Consider the following 21366-nt stretch of genomic DNA (forward strand, 5'->3'; position numbering starts at 1 on the left):
TAGTCTCCAGATAGAAAACCACTTTGAGAGCAGAGTTTTAGAAATAGACGCTCTACTGGCTTCAGGACGGCTTTCATGATTTAACGTTTCTCTCGTTGTTTAAGATCTTGATCTTCAGATCGCTCCTGCAGAAGTGACAGAAGGACAATCAGTCGTTCTGACCTGTAAAACCACCTGCAGTCTGACTGATCCAACATTCATCTGGTACAAAACCAGCAGAGATTTAACCACAAACACCAACAAGAACAATGAAGTCCGTCTGCAGTCGGTCAGCAGTGAGGATGCAGGCAGTTATAGCTGTGCTGTAAGAGGATATGAACATCTCCACTCTCCTGTTCAAACCCTCAGAGTCAGATGTGAGCTTTATTTACCTTCTTATATATACTTTATAACCTGATAGTTAATAAAGGAAAACAAAATAAAGTACTGGTGTAAGTAAAGAAAACACAAAGTGACATTGACTGACATTCATAGCTTGAAGCCTGAGATCAGATGACAGTCCCATAGATTAAAGCAAAAGGGGGACATTAATTAACATTAATTATGACCATGAACTGCTTTCCTCACTCGGGTCATGGAACTCTCTAGATTCTCCAAAGAACGTCTCAGTGTCCATCAGTCCCTCTGGTGAGATAATGGAGGACAGTTCAGTGACTCTGACCTGTAGCAGTGATGCTAACCCACCTGTACAGAACTACACCTGGTTTAAGGTGAAAGAATCATCACCTGTAGGATCTGGACAGAGTTACAGAGCTGTACAGAGTGGACAGTATTACTGTGAGGCTCAGAATAAACACGGCTCTGAGAGATCAGCTGCAGTGTCTGTCACTATTAATGGTGAGGTGATGATTTTTCATTGCTGTGTGATCACTGCTCTGTTCATAATGCACTGTGGGTGAGATTTTGAATAATATATGTGTGTGTGTGTGTGTGTGTGTGTGTGTGTGTGTGTGTGTGTGTGTGTGTGTGTGTGTGTGTGTGTGTGTGTGTGTGTCTGTCTGTCTGTCTGTGATTGTGTTTGTACCAGCAGGTACTGTGATTGTGTATGTGGCTGTTGGACTCGGACTTTTTGGGCTCGCAGCTCTTCTCTCTGCTCTCTTCTGGCTGAGGTGAGAATATTTGTGCTGATAAATTTATCACTAATGACTCTGAAGATGCTGACGGTGGGTAAATATTTGTCTTTGTGTGAGCAGAAGCAAGAGACAGAGAAAGAAGGTAGATGAAGGTGACAATCAGGTGAGTTATTACAGAAATGTCTGTCAGGTGCTTTGTTCATAACATTACACACCAACAAAATGCAGCTCTGTGCATTAAGGCTCTTGGTGGTGGTTTGTGTGTTTGCATAAAAACAGAATGGTGCAAGAACTCTGTGCTTGTTTCTAGTTACTATTGATCATTAATAGAGTTTGTGACTGTTAGATGCAGGCCATTTTATTTACTATGGGAATTCACCACAGTTTTCATTGTTGTAGTGTACATTCCCCCCAGCGCTAATGTTAAAGAGTCTCTATGTGAACTATATGGGGCGATTAGCAATCTGCAGAATGTTCACCCCAATTTTAGCATCATTTATCAAAATAATGTTTATCATCGCCGGAGATTTCAATCATGCAAATCTCAAGTCTCCGTATATTCTGTATACATCAGTATGTGGACTTTGCAAATACAGAGGAAAACACACTGGATCTTGTTTACACAAACATTCCGGGCGCGTATTGGGCAGAACACCCGCCCTACCTCAGCTATTCAGACCACATCTCTGTTATGCTAATTCCAGCATACAGACCACTCATCAGATCCTCTAAACCGGTTCTGAAGCAGGAGCCACCTCTGCACTTCAGGACTGCTTTGAGGGCACTGACTGGAACATCATCAGGGAGGCTGCAACTGATGGCAATTCCATCAACTTCCGCATGTGGCAGGGCATACAGGCAATCATGAATTACCTGCCTGTGATAGTGATGCCTCCCTCCCATGACTTCTATACTAAATGACTTCTGAACTACTAAATGACCTTTAAATTGTTTAATGTGAGTAACATATTTTGGTTAGCAAGCAAAGGATAAAAAGAATATTGGCCCATTGCTGTAGACAGAACAGGTGTAACTTTTGAACTGTTGAGTTCTGCCCACTACATACAGTAGGTGCTGTAGGCAAAGACAATATTCTCAGGACCCACCACAAAAGCACACTTCACTAGGCTTACACAACACAACTTGTACACCATGCAGGAGTCAGCACACTCTTCATGCTACTCACTCTCGTCTCTGTGTGAGTGTGTGTGTGTGTGTGTGTGTGTGTGTGTGTGTGAGAGAGAGAGAGAGAGAGAGAGAGACTTGTTTACACAAACTCTAACAACCTACTGTACGTAGTTCAATAAACATGAAACATGATGGCTACATAACTGAAATGTGTATTTTTTGATCCAGATCAAATCCAGATAAGATTAAGACACATCAAATTGCTGCTTGCTCGGTGCAAGTTGAAGCCCGAGAGAAGTTTCCCTCTCTCTGTATCGTTCTCTGTATCTGTCCTTCTCTCTGTCTCTCGAGCGAGACAGTGATCGCTGCTTGCATACTGTTGTGAATGCATATTGTATTTATGTCATTTTAATCTTCGGCCAAATCCAACCTGAAACCTGATATTTTCGGTTACTTTCGTACCTTTAGGTCTTTCCTCTGTGTATAAATCCACTACAATGTCACCTAACGTTGTTTCTAGCAACACCACCATTCTGGTTCAAACTCAGAACGGACTGCGCATGCGCGGAGGCTAACGGCTAATTTTACCTCAGCAGGTATTAGCAACATTAGCAAACCCGGTGACTTACAGTAATAAAAATAACAAAATAGGACGCGTTACTTCTATTTATTTTAATATTTTCAAACTTTGATATTACACTTTTTTATCGTCAACAAAAAGTTTGAAATGTAAAAAAAAAAAAGATGACATACGAGCACTTATAGCAACTAGTGACTATAATTCATAGATTTAAAAACAATATTCTGTTAATTCTGTTGTATTTTACATATTTAGACACTCACTCATATCAGATGTTTATTTCAATTAAGCTTAACCTAAAAAAAAAAGAATTGGTCGTTTTAATAATAAAAAAAAAGTCATATTGCTAATATTTTATTTTGGATCACATAATTTTACAGATGTTCCATAATAGTAGAGCCCGAACCCAGCGTATAGAGGCTGAGTGAATGTGGTGTGGACTCTGTGGAGGAGCTTCATGGTGTCAGAGACGCTGTAGAAGGACAGAGTTCCTGCACTGTGATCCACATACACTCCTATTCTGGGGGATGATGGAACTCTGAGATCAGTCTTAATGCTGTTGTGATAGAAAGAGAGAGAAGAAGAAAAAGGAGAACATTCCAGACACCAGGACTGTTTGTTGCCTCCAAACTCACACTCATTATTATTTCCTTTCTTCCTGATGTCTTTATATGAGACTGATATGCACACACCACCACCGCTCCACTCCACCTCCCAGTAACAGCGTCCACACACACTCTCCTTACACAACACCTGCCACAAGGAGTTAAATCTCTCTGGATGATCAGAGTACTGCTGCTCTCTCTTACTGAGTGTCACTGCTCTGTTCTTCTCAGACAGAATGAGGATACGATGTGTCGTGTTGGGATCCAGAGTCAGAGAACAGAAATCTAAAATAAAAGAGAAAAACAAACTGAACAATGTGAACATGTTGGGTTTAATTAATTTAAAGGTGTGTGTGTGTGTGTGTGTGTGTGTGTGTGTGTGTGTGTGTGTGTGTGTGTGTGTGTGTGTGTGTGTGTTACACATACAGTGCAGAAAATCATCTCTACTCTTTGGTTCTGAGGGTAAAATTATCTGAAGTTCTGCAGCTGTGGAGACACAGAAACAAAATGGAGATGGAAAAATCAGGTGCCGTAAAAAAGACTGAAACAATTTAAAGTGACAGAATTTCTGTCTGATATTTAATCAGTGTTTTATTTTAGACAACACATTATCAGGACCATTTCTCTCACCACGTCCAGGGATGTTGATGAATTCCTCCTGGAAGATTTCCACGAGTCTCTTTTTCAGGTCAGAGAGAGATTTCTTCACTCCATCAAATGAGAGATGTTGACTGACAGTGATGCTGGATGTGTCGTCATGTCCAGAAGAGACACGAAGAGACTGGAAACTCTACAGAGAGAAAGAAGAACAACATAGAGAAGGAGAAAGGTGGAGAAATATACACATTATATATACACATGTGTGTGTGTGATTGATTGTGTGTGTGTGTGTGTGTGTGTGTGTGTGCGTGTGTGTGTGTGTATGTTTCAGACAGTGTGTGTTACCTGGAGGAAATGGATGTGATCATGTGTGTGTGAAAGCTTCTCCATCTCAGTGACTCTCCTCTGAAGATCATCAATCTCCTGCTCCAGTTGCTCCAGGAGTCGTTCAGCTCGACTCAGTTCAGCCTTCTCCTGAGCTCTGATCATCTCCGTCACCTCCGAGCGCTTTTTCTCCATGAAGCTGATCAGCTCAGTAAAGATGATCTCATTGTCCTCCACTGCTGTCTGTGTACTGAGCTGTTAGGAGACACACAACACATGAAGGTCCATTTAAAGCTCATCTCTCATTCTCTCTCTTACTGGGACTCTAAATGTCTCCATGTTGTCCATGTTGTGTGTGTTTCTAGGAGCAGCTCTGTCTCTGCTCACTGCTCACCTTTATAGTGTTCACAGCCTGTTTCAGCTCCTGCACCTTCTTCTGCTTCTCCTGGAGTCTCTGCTGGAATTTCAGCTGCTCCTCCTGTAGCTCATTCTGAGGAAAAATAAAAGACATTTCACTGTTTTTTCTTTTTTAATAATACAATATCCAAAGCTTAAAAGTTTAATATGAACCCTAAGTTGTAGCTTCTGCTTGGAAACCTTCAGCCACTTTACATTAGAAATATAAATTGTATGAACTGACTGAATAGATGAGACTTGTATTTCTCACCTCTTTCTCAGTTCTGTAAGCTTTAACTGAGACGGTGTCGTGGCTTTTATGTTCATCCGTCATACACAGATAACAGATGAAGCTTTGGTCAGAACGACAGAAGATCTCCAGCACTTTATCATGTTCAGAGCAGATCTTCTCTTGTAGATTTCCAGAAGCTTCGACTAACTTGTGCTTTTTCCATGAAGGAACTTGATAGTGAGGTTTGAGATGAGTTTCACAAAACGAAGCCACACACACCAGACAGGACTTGACGGCTTTGTGTTTTCTCCCGGTGCAGAAATCACACTCTACATCTCCAGGTCCAGCGTAACAGTGTTCAGGAGAAGCAGCTTGAACTTCAGTCTTCTTCTTCAGTTTCTCCACCACTTCAGCCAGCATGTTGTTTCTGCGTAGAACAGGCCTTGGTGTGAAAGTGTCTCTGCATTGAGGACAGCTGTAGACGTCCTTCTGATCCTCCTGATCCCAGTGACCATTAATACACACCTTACAGAAACTGTGACCACAGGATAGAGTCACCGGATCCTTCAGGAGATCCAGACACACTGAACAGATGAACTGATCCTGATCTACTGAAATACTCGCCTCAGCCATTTTTCTGAACTCAAAGTTTCGTTTTTGTTGAAATGAACTTCCTGGTTCTGTGTGTGTATGAGAGAGACAGCGAGAGGGAGGGAGGGGAGGAGCAGCACAAGGACATAGAGCTTATAAACGGCCCTTTTTTTAACTGTTTCTTCTCCCTCTAACCCCCTTCTATCATACACACTGTGTCAGAGAAATCTGCTTTTGGAAGTTGAACGTAGGCTGATGATATGTTTTGAGCGTAAAGTGAATATTTAATATGTTTTCCTGGAACTTACTTACTTCAATGCATTTTAAAATGAATATTAATTTAACTCTCCTATTTTCCTCCTATGCAAATTAGGAGCACCGAGTCAACTTGATCTTGTCTGTTTTGACTGCTTATAAAAAATGAAGTATATATGAATGCCATTTTTTTCACCTTTTTAGTCTAACTTGTTTACAACATATTAACATATATTTTGCAAAAAAATATATATATTTGGTATAATAAACCTTATTTCTATACAAAACATTTTTAGAAAAAAAAAACTGAAATTTTGAATTATTTTCACTATAGAGGCACAAAAGTTGATGCACAATTACAGGCTGGTATTTCAAGGGCAGGAGATTGTTTTGAAACCATTTTGACTATTTTTTAATGTCAGAATAATGAAACCTGTTTTTTTTTTCCAAGCCAAATTGACTTAAATGCTTATAAATCAAAAATTCTACAATGATCACCATTCTGTGTGTAATATTTTGAGTTCTGTTAAAGTACTTGTAATTTCTTCAAGCATTTGTTTATTCTGGGCAACAGTTCTATGACCACACACATTTAATTTTATCTGGGTGAAAGAACTTTCTTTGTACGTCTTGGGGAAATTGTGTCTTCTACTGCATCTCTTGTATGTGGAGTCCCTCAGGGTTCCATTCTTGGACCAATTTTATTTTCTTTATATATATTACCTTTAGGGTCCATTTTTAGGAAACATGGCATTTCATTTCACTGTTATGCAAATGACTTGCAACTCTATCTGCCTATGAAACAGAAGGATGCAAACTCTGTGGCACCTTTGCTGAGATGTCTTGAAGTTATTAAAGCCTGGATGGCCTCCAACTTCTTAAAGTTTAATGAAGATAAAACTGAAATAATTTTATTTCGACCTGGCGGTAAGATTAATACTCGTGATGTAAATCTGGGTGACTTAAAGTCATTTGTGAAGCCTGTTGTTAAAAACCTGGGGGTTTTAATGGACGGTGACTTTAAACTAGAAAAACAGATTAATTTGGTAGTTAAATCGTGTTTTTTTTAGTTAAGGCAATCAGCAAAAGTCAAGTCATTTGTATCTTTTACTGATTTTGAGAGGGTCATCCATGCTTTTATATCATCCCACCTGGACTATTGTAATAGTCTCTATGTAGGCATTGGTGAGGCATCTCTAACACGCTTGCAAAGTTTACAAAATGCAGCTGCACGTTTATTAACGGGGACACACAAACGAGAACACATTACACCTATATTGGCTTCCCTTCATTGCCTGTTCATTTTAGAATTGATTTCAAGATTTTACTTTTAGTTTTTAAATCATTAAATAAGATTGGTCCTAAGTATCTTTCAGACCTATTAAAGCCATATGCTCCATCCAGAGCACTTAGGTCTGCTGGGCAACTGCTTTTAGTATGCCCCAATGCAAGATTAAAGAGCAGAGGTGACCGTGCCTTTGCAGTAGCGGCCCCCAAACTCTGGAATAATTTGCCTTGGTACATTAGGCAGGCTCCTTTACTTGCTGTTTTTAAATCACATTTAAAAACATATTTGTATGGTGCAGCATACAACGCAGTATGAGAGTTACCTTTTAGGAATTCTTTTTAGTGTGTGTTACTAATTATTGTTACTTTTATTTTTTATTTATTATTATTATTATTATTTTATGCTTTTTAGTTCTTTTGTTAATTTTATATTGTTGGTACAGCACTTTGGAGAACACCTGCTGTTTTAAAAAGGTGCTCTATAAATAAACTTTGATTTGATTTGATTTATTTAGTATGAAAAAACAACCATCAATTTTTAGAACCACCATTAGCCAATGAACTTATTATCTGTCCTGTATGTCACCTGGAAATCTATTAAAACAAACTGCAACACCAGCAGACTTATTGGTCCCATGACTAAACAGTATTCAATCACCCCATTGATTCGACCAAAATTTAACATCCACTTCAGAAGAATGAGTTCCCTTTCGAGGGAACTCGACGCTGCGTCAGTGCTGACGCTATGGGAACGCTTCTGTGAGGAAGTTGTGTCTGAAGCTCTGTGTGCACACATGCCATTTTAATGGCTCGGGAAGGACACGTGACGGAGTGATTACGCGCCAGCAAGTCCATATAAGGGCATCTATGTCACACTACTCCAGCTTCTTTGTCTTCAGGAAGCGATCTGTGTATGTGTCAAATGTTTGTCCTGTCTGTCTAGTACAGGGAAAAATTATATATATAATATATATATATGTAGCACCCCCTGCCCTACTTAGTTGGGTCAAGTCTAAGCTCTTTAGGGTGGGGCGACGGGTTCAATAACTTGGGGTCTCTCGACTAAAGAAATTAAAAATACTCTGATACCTGGACTCTTAAATACACAATAAAGAAAAACATTCATGAAACAGTTTTTGTATTTATTTTTCTATATAAAATATATTGTGATATGAATTATAGAATATCTATATTTATATGTTTAAGTAAGTAAGTGTAAGTGAAATATGTATAACAATATATAGGTATGAATAACAATAGTCAATAGGTTTTAACGAAATGAATTATTGTCCACTTACTGAATAAACAATGTAAACAGTTCAAATACTTCACTTTAAATATACAAAAAAAACCAGCAATGAATATGCACTCAAGAAAATACTTAAGCACTCTTACTGTTAACTAGTTTAGTAACGGAGCAACTGTACACTCTAAACCAACACCAATAGTACCACAGTGTAAATTCAACATAAATTTTAGTGGGCCCACTCACACAAGCAAACACTCACTCACCCAACCCCCCCCCCCACACACACACACACACTCACACAAGCAAACACTCACTCACCCAACCCCCCCCCCACACACACACACTCACACAAGCAAACACTCACTCACCCAACCACCCCCCGATGCAGGCCTGTGTCGTTGCTTGCGTGCGTTGTGGCCTTTGAAACAATTACAACGGGCCTCTTCACTCAAATGAGCCAAAACCAACACAAATTACAGGTATCTGTGCTCCCAGTGACCACTCACACTCTAAGCGGAGACATCACACACGATCCTCGGCGAATAGTGGTACGTTTCTCGCGAACCAAGGCAAAACAAACAGTCTTGATGAACGCACGTCTTTGCCACCGAGTGCTTTTTGCTACTGTAACTCAAACTGATCTCCCGAAGTGTCCAACTCAAAGTATTAAATAGCGCAATACCACAGTAATACGCTGAATGCAGTATATCGTTCCAGTAACGTTATGTAGAGGCACTCCAATTCCACACAACCGGGCAGTTTCTTCTCAAAAAAAAAAGAAAAAAAAGGGTCTCACCGACAGTTAATAAGACGAAATCACGGTCCGTTAACACATCTCCTGGTTAACATTAAAGCATAAACAAACTAAAACACTGTTTATAAAGAAAACAAATCCATATAACACGCATTTAGCACGAGCGTTTTGCACGAGCGTTTCTGTTTCCGCCACTCTCTCAAACGCGACTCGTCTCAATCTCTCTCTTTTTTTGATTGACACATTACCAACCAAACACATTGCACTCTCATATGCATGGGTGGGTATAAAATAATAAACATCCAATCACAGAAAAAATAACAAACTAGATAGTAACCAGCACATGTCTTCCAAGTGCACTTAAGCCAAACTTTAGTGTATACACACAGTTTCTCAACTCTTTCGCCGCCACTGACGAATTAAAAGGATACACACTCATTTTCAGATCACATAAAAAAATGTAAATCTCTTTAAACACAACAGTTTAATGAATAGTGTACTTAAACCTTATTATAAACAAACCTTTTCAGCCACAAATATCTGAATAGGGCAGTTATTAAAAAATAAGCTTTTATATGCACATATTCCTAATAAAAGTAGTACGAGGGTTACATATATATATATATATATATATATATATATATATATATATATATATATATATATATATATATATTTTAGGGCTGTAATTCTCAGCTGCAGCTGCGCCTCTTTGTTCGGGTCCCGCGTCCGCCAAGGCGGCGCGGTGGCCTCGTTCGCCGGGGTTCGCAGGTTGAGTTAGCGGATGTGGAACAAGAGACAGGTTTTTTCCTTTCTCTTTCCCTCTCCCCTAACTCCGTTCGCTCGATTTCGCTTTCGGGAGCTCGCGCTGCGATTTCTCCCAACCCGGAAGAGAGCATGTTGCTTCCACCTCGGGCTCTGAGGAGCTCGATGTTGACGGGGAGGGGCTTTCCCCCTCTGAACAGCCGGCTGCGTGCATTGTGAGGGATTCCCTCTGTGCTTGCCTGGCTGTATTTATCCGGTTGAATTAGTGGATATGGAATAAGAGACGGGTTTTTCCACTTTCTCTTTCACGCTTCCCTAAAGCCGTTCGCTCAATTTCGGTTTCGGGAGCTTGCGCTGCGATTTCTACCAACCAGGAAGAAAGCCTGCAACCAGGAACTAGCATGTTGCTTCTGCGTCGCTCAAAGAGAAATAAATAAATAAATAAAAAGAAAAAAAGGGTTGAATTTAGCGGATATGGAGCAAGAGACGGGTTTTCCCTTTCTCTTTCCCTCTCCCACAACACCTTTCACTCGATTTCGATTTCGGGAGCTCGCGCTGCGATTTCTCCCAACCCGGAAGTGAGCATGCGGCTTTCCGCGTCGGGCTCTGAGGAGCTCTATGTGGGCAGGGAGGGGCTCCCCCCCGAATAGCTGACACAATTAGCTGCGTTCGAGGTGCTCCTCGTGACATGTCTAAGCTAAAATTAGATTGGCCCGAAGAGGGAGTAAGTGTCGCCCGTTATAAGCTAGACGACCACTTCTGACTTCAGGCCGAAAGACACCTTCACGTGGGCGGCTGCTGTATTTCTCAGACCTCCATGCCGAGGTGTCGAGGTCTTTTCTCCTGCCATGTTGGTCTAATCAGCCATTATAGGGCTTGAAGGCCATGGTATGGGGCGATGCCTGGGATTGAGGAGATGCTTACGGGCTATCTCTCACCTACATCGCCCGCACGGAGGAAACCTGCCTTCAGGTGGTATCTGAGCTCCACCGAGCCACTGACTTTGCGCTCCGTGCCACAAAGCAGACGGCCCACTCCATAGGCCATGCAATGGCTGCACTGGTTGCCACGGAGAGGCGCCTGTGGCTAAGTTTGACTAATACTAAAGATGAGGATATGTCCTCTCTCCTGGATGCCTCGGTGTCACCTCAGGGCTTGTTCGGCGATGCAGTGAGTACTGTCGTCGACAGGCACCAGGAGGTAAAATGCCAGTCGGCGACGTTCAGGCTCCCCTACTGCCTGCCCTGCCGCCTCTGGCGTTTCAGGGAGCAGTGGGGTCTGTGCCTGCTTCTCTTCCTTGCATGGGTCTCCCTGGGTTGGCACCTGCCAGTTTCAGGGCACCCGGGAGGTCTGCGCAAGATTGACATCACTATCAGGCAGCCGGGCAGCGTGGAAACTTCTGCCAGGGGTGTCTCAGTGGGTTCTGGATACCCGTTCCGTCCTCCGTGCTTCCAGGGTGTGCTGCCTACGATTGTTGGCAGACACCAGGGGGCGTTCCTCCAAGAGGGACTCTCTCACTCCTGAGGAAAGGGGCCATAGAGCATGTTCCCCTCCCAGAGCGGGACTCCAGCTTTACAGCCGATATTTCATTGTTCCCAAGTGGGACGGGGGCTGTGTCCGATTTCGAACCTGTGGGCTCTGAACTGTACTCTTAAGACTTACAGGTTCAAGATGCTCACGCTCAAGGTTATCGTGTCCCAGATCGTGTCCCAGATCAGGTCCAAGGACTGATTTGTGACTATTGACCTTGAGGATGCTTATTTTCACATAGGCATTTTGCCAGAGCACAGGAAGTTCCTCAGGTTCACTTTTGGGGGAGAAGTGTACCGGTATTGTGTTCTTCCTTTTGGCCTAGCCCTTTCACCACGCACGTTTACAAAGTGCATAGACACTGCCCTGGCACCATTGTGTCTCCAGGGCATCTGTGTACTGAATTGCCTGGACGACTGGATCATTCTGTCCCAGTCAAAGGCTAGGGCAGCCAGTCATTGAGATGCTGTGCTTGCCCATATGAGGTCTCTAGGCCTCAGGTTGGACCCAGAAATGGGTGTGCTTTCTCCTTTTCAGAGAACCACCTTTCTGGGGCTAGTTTGGGGCTTCACCTCGATGCGGGCACATCTGTCTCCCACTCGGGTGGCTTCCATCTTGTAAGCGGTGAAAGCTATTCGGCTAGGCCGATGCCTCTCTGTCGCCGAGGCACAGAGGGGGCCCGGGCCTCGTGTCGGCAGCAGCCAACATTATCCCTTTGGTTCTGCTCCACATGAAGCCATTCCAGCGCTGGCTCAGGGGTGCGGGCTTTCATCCTCGCAGACATCCCCTCAGGGTTATAAGGGTTACGCGCTGTGGGCTTCGTACCCTTCCTTTGTGGAAAAGACCCCAGTTTCTGGCCTTGGGTCCCACTCTAGGGGCGTGTCACCATCGCGGGACTCTTTCGATGGACACCTCGCTTTCCCTAGGATGGCCGTCCTGCCCAGGGTTTATGGGAGGGCCCCTATCTCTCATGGCACATAAACTGCCTAGAGATGAGGGCTGTGTTTCTAACACTTTCTTCCATGCCTCAGGGGCTGCCATGTCTTAGTACAGACAGACAGCACTGTGGTGGTCCCCCATATCAATCATCAGGGCGGTCTGCATTTGTGCCCCCGTTTTAGGTTGGCACAGCAGACTCTGCACTGGGCAAAGACCAGGTTCCTTTTGATGAGAGCGATTTTCATCCCAGGGCATGTAAATAAGGAGGCAGACTTCCTGTCGAGGCAGGTGCTGAGGCCCGGGGAGTGGTGTAGACGCCATAAAATGTCTCCACCCCCACGGGGTGGAGTGACATTGGTGTGGACGTGGCCGAGGCTCCGTCTGTGCGCCTCCCCCCGGGTAGCTCTGCTCCCGCAAGCCCTAGCCAGAGTGTGCCACGACCGAGTCAACCTACTCCTAGTTGCCCTTCATTGGCCTTCTTGAGTTGGTTCACGGTCCTCCCTCCTGAACGGCACTCCATGGAGGTTCCCGTCAGGGAAGATCTCTTCTCTCGGGTGCAGGGGCCAATCCTACACCCTTGCCCGAAGATATGAAAGCTTCGGGTCTGGCCCCTGAGGGGGACCAGTTCCTAGAAGCAGGCGAGGTGACCAAAACTCTAATGAATGCTAGGGCTCCCTCCACTAGGAAGCTATTTGCTCTGAAGTGGAGGCTTTTTCGCCTCTGGTGTGATGAACACTGTCAGAATCCAGTTCACTGCCTGGTCAGTACAGTGCTGGAGTTCCTGCAGTCTCTCTTTTCTCGGGGCTTGTCCCCATCTACTTTAAAGGTGTACGTGGCTGCCATTGCTGCCAACCACGAACCTGTCCTCGGGGCCTCCTTGGGTAGGCACGCTCTGGTCTCTCACTTCCTGCGTGGTGTCAGGTGGCTGAGACCTTTCTGCAGACTGCGCCTTTTCTCCTTGGACCTCTCTGTGGTCCTGGAGGGACTGCTGGAAGCCCCCTTTGAGCCCATGGAGTCAGCCTCTGAGAAGTTTCTGACCCTGTAGTCGGCTCTGCTTCTTGCCTTGGCCTCTCTCAGGAGAGTCGGGGATTTGCAGGCTTTGTCGATCGCCCCCGCCTGCCTAGAATTTGCCCCCGGCATGTCCAAGGCTATCCTGCACCCCAGGCCGGGATATGTCCCTAAGGTGCTCAGGATGGCGGGTTGTCCGATAATCCTGCAGGCCTACTGTCCCCCACCCCATGAGTCAGCGGAACAGGAGAGGCTGCACTTGCTTTGCCTGGTAAGGGCGCTGAGGACTTACGTCCACCGCTCTAGCTCGTGGCGTAACTCCTCTGCCCTTTTTGTCTGTTTTGGGGGCCGGAATAGGGGTAATCCGGTTTCCAAACAGCGCCTGGCGCACTGGTTGGTGGAGGCCATTACTCAGGCCTATGAGCTGCGTGGTCATGCCTCACCTCTTGGCATCAGGGCCCACTCCACTAGGGGTATCGCCTCGTCCAGTGCCTTGGCCAGGGGTGTCCCCTTTGAAGATATTTGTGCTGCGTCAGGATGGTCCTCTCCGCACACCTTTATCAGATTCTATGACCTGGACTTGGACCCCACTCCAGGGTCCCAGGTACTGCGGGGCCTATGATGTGCTGCTCCCAGTCTGCTCGTGCTCTCTCACGGCCTCTGGCGCAGTCATTGACCGGTGCGTGGCGGCGTGGGCATTGGCGTTCCCATAGCGTCAGCACTGACGCAGCGTCGAGTTCCCTCGAAAGGGAACTACACCAGGTTACGTATGTAACCCGGTTCCCTGAGAAGGGAACGAGACGCTGCGTTGCTGGCCACGCCCCGGGCGTCCGTTCGCGCTTCCTTCAGACAAATAGAAGCTGGAGTAGTGTGATGTAGATGCCCTTATATGGACTTGCTGGCGCGTAATCACTCCATCACGTGTCCTTCCCGAGCCATTAAAATGGCGTGTGTGCACACAGAGCTTCAGACACAACTTCCTCACAGAAGCGTTCCCATAGCGTCAGCACTGACGCAGCATCTCGTTCCCTTCTCAGGGAACCGGGTTACATACGTAACCTGGTGTAGTTTCTTGTAGTAACAGACAATGTGATTTTCGCCCTTTACAAAATAAAAATAATGCTTTTCTTTTGACTAAATCTTTTAGACCCCTCACGTTTAACGAAGCAAATGAGACTGAACATTTGAACATTACTGAACAGGAGATATTATAGGAGAGCATAAGGAGATATTATAAACTTAGCTTACTAATGCTGATTTGCAAATGCAACAATAGTCCCATGTCCACTTAACACACTCCTTCAGACATCTAATATCAGTAGATCAAACCTTTTCTTTGTTTAACCAATTCGACGACCCTCTATGTATCTGTGCGGTCCGCGGTAGTAGGCACGCTTTCCTTCCCGATGAGCCTGTTCAATCTGCGGCCACAGTTTTTTCCTTGCCTCTCTATCCTCTATTGGTAGCATCTCGGCGAGGCGGACACCTTTCTCTCTGCACACCGGGGAATCCTTGCAGCGACGCCATAACTCCTCCTTGACAAGTCTCTGGACAAATAACACCACTACATGTCTATTCCTGTTGTCATCTTTTCGTCCGACTCTGTGCACAATATCAATCGCTTCTTCAAACTGTTGCTGTTCCATGTCAGGGGCGATCTCCTTGAACAGTTGTATGACGTCTGTTCTAATGTTTTCGTCTTTTCTTTCTGATAAACCTTTCAGTTTCAGACACCATTGCATCTTGTATCTCTCCTGGTACCTGATTCTCTCTTTAAGCTCTTGAGTTTCTTTGCACAGACATTCATTGCACTTTTCTAACTCGATGACTTTCCCCTTGCATTCCTTAACTTCTTCAGCATTGAACTGCACTGCTTTTGATAGGCTAGCAATCATGCTGCTACTCTGCTTAGCTTGCTCTCGCAATTGCGTCAGTTGCTCATTAAAGTTCTTCTCTAAACTCTGAATGGCTTCCAGTATGGTCAGGTTAGATACCTCGTTTTTAAAGTAGTTTTGCTCTTTTTGCAGCCGGAATCTTACTTGGAGTCTTTTCTTTTACTAATTGTGTTAACCTCCATATCGTAGTCATGGTCTGTAGACTGTTCGAGCATCTTTGTGCTCATTGCAGCTTGCTTTTTTGCACTGTCCCCTTCTTTAATTATCAGTCTAGCCGGTTCGATCATACTTTTTAATTGTTCAGAGCGTTTTCATCAGCAGATAATCAAATTTGGGACCATTTCTCTTCTGTCTCTGACGCGAGCGACTGTTCAACCAGCCATCTTGCCCGGAACCTCTGTACTGCCGTCTGCCGTATGCAAGGCGACATCTAGTGTATATATCTATGCGTTGTTTCTAGCAACACTGCCATTCTGGTTCAAACTCAGAACGGACTGCGCATGTGTGGAGGCTAACGGCTAATTTTACCTCAGCAGTTATTAGCAACATTAGCAAACCTGGTGACTTACAGTAATAAAAAGAGAAAATAAGACACGTTACTTCTATTTATTTTAATATTTGCAAACTCTGATATTACACTTTTTTTAGTGTCAACAAAAAGTTTGAAATGTAAAAAAGTAAAAAATGACATGCAAGTACTTATAGCAACTAGTGAATATAATTCATAGATTTAAAAACAATATTCTGTTAATTCTGTTGTATTTTACATATTTAGACACTCACTCATATCAGATGTTTATTTCAATTAAGCTTAACCTAAATGTTAAGCTTAACCTAAATGATGTTCTACAAGGGTAGAGCCCGAACCCAGCGTATAGAGGCTGAGTGAATGTGGTGTGGACTCTGTGGAGGAGCTTCATGGTGTCAGAGACACTGTAGAAGGACAAAGTTCCTGCACTGTGATCCACATACACTCCTATTCTGGGGGATGATGGAACTCTGAGATCAGTCTTAATGCTGTTGTGATAGAAAGAGAGAGAAGAAGAAGGAGAACATTCCAGACTCCAGGACTGTTTGTTGCGTCCAAACCCACACTCATTACCACCTCCTTTCCTCCTGATGTCTTTATATGAGACTGATATGGACACACCACCACCGCTCCACTCCACATCCCAGTAACAGCGTCCACACACACTCTCCTTACACAACACCTGCCACCTGGAGTTAAATCTCTCTGGATGATCAGAGTACTGCTGCTCTCTCTTAGTGAATGTCACTGCTCTGTTCTTCTCAGACAGAATGAGGTTACGATGTGTCGTGTTGGGATCCAGAGTCAGAGAACAGAAATCTAAAATAAAAGAGAAAAACAAACTGAACAATGTGAACATGTTGGGTTTAATTCATTTAAAGGTGTGTGTGTGTGTGTGTTACACATACAGTGCAGAAAATCATCTCTACTCTTTGGTTCTGAAGGTAAAATTATCTGAAGTTCTGCAGCTGTGGAGACACAGAAACAAAATGGAGATGGAAAAATCAGGTCCTGTAAAATTTGTGAAACAATTTAAAGTGACAGAATTTCTGTCTGATATTTAATCAATGTTTTATTTTAGACAACACATTATCAGGACCATTTCTCTCAGCACGTCCAGGGATGTTGATGAATTCCTCCTGGAAGATTTCCATGAGTCTCTTTTTCCATCAATTGAGAGATGTTGACTGACAGTGATGCTGGATGTGTCGTCATGTCCAGATGAGACACGAAGAGACTGGAAACTCTACAGAGAGAAAGAAGAACAACATAGAGAAGGAGAAAGGTGGAGAAATATACACATTATACATACAGGTGTGTGCGTATGTGTGTGTGTGTGTGTGTGTGTGTGTGTGTGTGTGTGTGTGTATGTTTCAGACTGTGTGTGTTACCTGGAGGAAATGGATGTGGTCATGTGTGTGTGAAAGCTTCTCCATCTCAGTGACTCTCCTCTGAAGATCATTAATCTCCTGCTCCAGTTGCTCCAGGAGTCGTTCAGCTCGACTCAGTTCAGCCTTCTCCTGAGCTCTGATCATCTCCGTCACCTCCGAGCGCTTTTTCTCCATGAAGCTGATCAGCTCAGTAAAGATCCTCTCATTGTCCTCCACTGCTGTCTGTGCACTGAGCTGTTAGGAGACACACAACACATGAAGGTCCATTTAAAGCTCATCTCTCATTCTCTCTCTTACTGGGACTCTAAATGTCTCCATGTTGTGTGTGTTTCTAGGAGCAGCTCTGTCTCTGCTCACTGCTCACCTTTATAGTGTTCACAGCCTGTTTCAGCTCCTGCACCTTCTTCTGCTTCTCCTGGAGTCTCTGCTGGAATTTCAGCTGCTCCTCCTGTAGCTCATTCTGAGGAAAAATAAAAGACATTTCACTGTTTATAAACTTTACGTGCAGTTTATACAGAGTGTATGAGCTCAGTGTTTGAACACTAACTGCACAGAAAGGGTTAAAGTTCACTCTGGTTCTACGGATCACCCTATTAAATAGAACACTGGATGTTGGCTGTTACAAATGTAGCGCCTATGGTGTTGATCTTATGGAAGTAACTAAGGGACGCTAACATCTACCTAGGTTCGTTGAGAGGTGGGTTGGGCCAATTCACAAGAGAAGCCCCGATTGAGTTGAACAACTGACAATTTTATTGCCTTCTTACAACAGTGAAAATAATTGGTACAATAATGTTGAAACAGAAAAAGAACTAAGAGCTCTTTAAAATAATAGAAAATAAATTCCCCTTAAATGTTCAATTGGTTCCGTAAGTGAATGTGGAATATGGGTCCAAAGTTCGGTGAATGTGTATTTAAGTGAACATTAATTTCCTTGTCCTCCAGTGCACTTATTGTAACACTACTGTGTGTGAAGAATAATGCCTTAGCTGGCACTCTCGACGTAAATCAGGATTCCTCTGGTGACAAATCAACGGCTGGCCACTCCGTTAAAGATCATCTACCAGTCTCGCAGGCTAGGCTCGCCATCTCGGTTCATCCAGACTTTCTAGTACTCAAAGAAACCCAATATGCTAGCTGCAGCCTTAGCCACCCCTTAGCATTGTAATACCATGAAGCATAATTAAGTAGATAAATATGTAATTATAAGGGCACATAGTTCGTTTGGATTTTGCTTTACAGATAACCGCAAATACTCCAACTGGTTTTTAGTTTTAAGGTAATTCTCCAATAACATTTTAGCACACATGAAAAGTTGCATCATACTTAGCAAAATGTGCTTCCACTCACCGGAGTTTCAATTGTTTCTATTTGGAATTTTTCCTGGGTTTTCTGCTTTCTGCTGGTTTTAGGATTTTAGAAATGTTAATTCAGCTGGTGGTAGAATTTTAGAAGGTTTATTTTCTGCTGGCATTCACGAGGAGAAGTAGCAAAAAAAAGAGAAAAATGCTGATAACCATAGGCTCTAATCGAGTCAGTCCCCCAGCTCCCCCTATGGTTGGGAGCGGAACTACAATATAGTAGCCCTTATTTCTCTATGGGTTACACAAAGTTCATAGTTAAACACGGAAATATATTTTAGTACTTAATGAATATACTTGGGTTTGTTGTGGAAGTTTTGAGGTTCGAGAGAATTAAAGCATAAAAATATCACACCAACAGGCACGGGCAAGAGTATAAAGGTTTTCGGTTATAAACCGAAAATATCACGGTTTATTGTTTTCAGCTTTGCAGAAGGACCCAACACTCTACGTGTAAAAACAGAGAGGAAGGGCCACCATTATTGATAACACCAGCATTTTATAGACAGGAATAAAATAAACAGGACATGTAAAACCAAAACATCATCCACCATTGGCTTAGAAGCATCGCCTGTTCATCTTCTGACCAAGCTAATCCCACGGGAACAGAAAAGGTCTCATGGGAAAGCTCTGATTAAATGCAGTTTTAGAAAGAAACAACTGAAATCTCTAGTCACAATAACTACCAGCCATGGGAAATACAGAAGCCTCGAAGGACAGATTCATGTGTTCTTCTCTAAAGTAAAAATTTCCACTACAATTCCCCCCTTTTGTCCCTGGGACAATACACAAAATTTTACTAATCATTAATCTGTAACAAAATCTAAACTCTAAATGATCGATCGATACCAGTATTGTTAATCAACTACTTAATCTACAACATTGTTAATCAGCTAGAATATAATCACTTAAATCTTAAGCTAATCATGTAAAATCTCACATCAGCGCATCATTACCCCTGTAGGGTTCACATGAATGCTTCATAAAATACATGATCTTTAGTGGATAATATGCTGTTTTTGTGGGGACAGGACCCGTATATATAAGAAATATGCAGTTAAAGGCAAAGCATTAAGCATTAATCAAGTCGTAACCTCACTACAAGTCACAGTCTCTACTGTCCGTATTCACCTTTGTCTGTTTCTGGATCAGTCTGGGCAAATTCAGTGAAATAGTCATCGCTGAACGGAGGACTCCATTCAGGGTCATCGTCAATATCGTCTAGTTTCACAAGTTGTTTGGTCGTTAGATTGGACATTATGATGTAATGAATGCATTTGTATATGCAAGGGCCAAACAAACATAATAAGAGTAATACCACAATCACTGGGATTATCATTGATAGATAGGGAGTCCACTGTCCGAACAGTGTAAGAGAGATTTAAAGGTCATATTCCATCAAGGTGACAGTTTTATTACCCCTGGCAGCTGCAATGTCAGCTGTTATGACATCTGTTATTAGTGATATGAAATTATTAAAGGTTAAAGGTTATACCTTTTGGTGTGGTAGACATGTCTTGACTCCAAGTCAAGTCAAGACCTCCCACCACCACCCCCTCTCATTTCAGTGCTTGGTTCCCATAGACAGGTGACAAGTAATTAAAACAAGGAGCTATGTTCTTTTTTTTTTTTTTTAAAATGGGGTTTTATGACCCCTCAGAGGAAGCAGTGTTGTAAAAACAAGGACCTATGTTTTTGGCTTGTTCCCATAGACAGGTGACAAGTAATTAAAACAAGGAGCTATGTTCTTATATTTTTTTTTAAAAAAAAATGGGGTTTTATGACCCCTCAGAGGAAGCAGTGTTGTAAAAACAAGGACCTATGTTTTTGGCTTGTTCCCATAGACAGGTGACAAGTAATTAAAACAAGGAGCTATGTTCTTATATTTTTTTTTAAAAAAAATGGGGTTTTATGACCCCTCAGAGGAAGCAGTGTTGTAAAAACAAGGACGTATGTTTTTGGCTTGTTCCCGTAGACAGGTGACAAGGACCTATGTTCTTTTTTTTAAAATGGTGTTTTATGACCCTCAGAGGAAGCAGTGTTGTAAACAAGGACTTATTTTTTTTTTTTTAAAAAGGGTTTGTTTTAACCCCATCAGAGGAAGCAGTATTGTAAACAAGTAAATATGTTTGATTGAATAGATAGAGATAGGTACTTAAAACTCGTGTTTGATCCGGGGGGTGTTTTGCGATAGGTCACCCCTCCCCTAAGGCCGGATGGTTTTCAAATCAAGATTATGACACCCTCCTTTGTGTTAGGAGCATCTCTCAGTCTGATCGTTAGTCAATGGGGGTGCTATCTATAACGTCACACACGCGCATCCTGACCAAACGCGCGTGAGAAGAAAAGTTGATCCGGGGGGTGTTTTGCGATAGCTTACCCCTCCTCTAAGGCCGGATGGTTTTCAAATCAAGATTATGACACCCTCCTTTGTGTTAGGAGCATCTCTCAGTCTGATCGTTAGTCAATGGGGGGTGCTATCTATAACGTCACACACGCGCATCCTGACCAAACGCTCGTGAGAAGAAAGACGCGCACACGCGCACCCTGAGCGGAAACGTGCACCTGAGCGGAAACGCGCGTGAGAACAAAAGAAAAAAGGAGCAAACGTCCCCCTCCCCTCCCTCGAATTTAGTCTTCAAATACCATATCGGGGGCTCCGCGTATAACAGGTGTGATTCATTGAACATAGCTATGGCTGTTTGTCCCGGTGCACCAAAGAAAATGCGAAAACATACCGAGCCAAGTTTTGCAGAGATTTTAGAGCGTGAACGTAGTGAGTATTGGGCGATGTCAAACGGATGTACAGCCGGCTTTCACTTTAATGCTGAATCAAACAGTGTAACGCTTTTCAAGTTGTCTGGACCTGACCAC

General features: G+C 43.3%; 1 protein-coding gene and 1 pseudogene across 2 annotated transcripts; both read right to left on the minus strand.

Moving 5' to 3' along the window:
• Positions 1-3119: 3119 nt before the first annotated feature.
• On the minus strand, positions 3120-5630 carry LOC125145470 (tripartite motif-containing protein 16-like). Of its 2 annotated transcripts, none has more exons than XM_047818403.1 (6): positions 4978-5630; positions 4705-4800; positions 4332-4565; positions 4005-4176; positions 3813-3872; positions 3120-3671 (listed from the first exon to the last, which is right to left on the minus strand). In XM_047818403.1, the coding sequence occupies exons 1-6, from the start codon at positions 5569-5571 to the stop codon at positions 3136-3138; spliced, it is 1692 nt and encodes a 563-aa protein (XP_047674359.1). In that variant the 5' UTR covers positions 5572-5630; the 3' UTR covers positions 3120-3135. The 2 variants fall into 2 exon arrangements, with proteins under 2 accessions (XP_047674359.1, XP_047674360.1); XM_047818404.1 differs by having other exon boundaries at positions 4017-4176; positions 4978-5623.
• Positions 5631-15802: 10172 nt separating this feature from the next.
• LOC113658642 overlaps positions 15803-21366 on the minus strand; it is a 297616-nt pseudogene continuing 292052 nt past the window's right edge.

The sequence above is a fragment of the Tachysurus fulvidraco genome, chromosome 9 (assembly GCF_022655615.1).
Source record: "Tachysurus fulvidraco isolate hzauxx_2018 chromosome 9, HZAU_PFXX_2.0, whole genome shotgun sequence".
In the NCBI taxonomy this organism is placed as follows: Eukaryota; Metazoa; Chordata; class Actinopteri; order Siluriformes; family Bagridae; genus Tachysurus; species Tachysurus fulvidraco.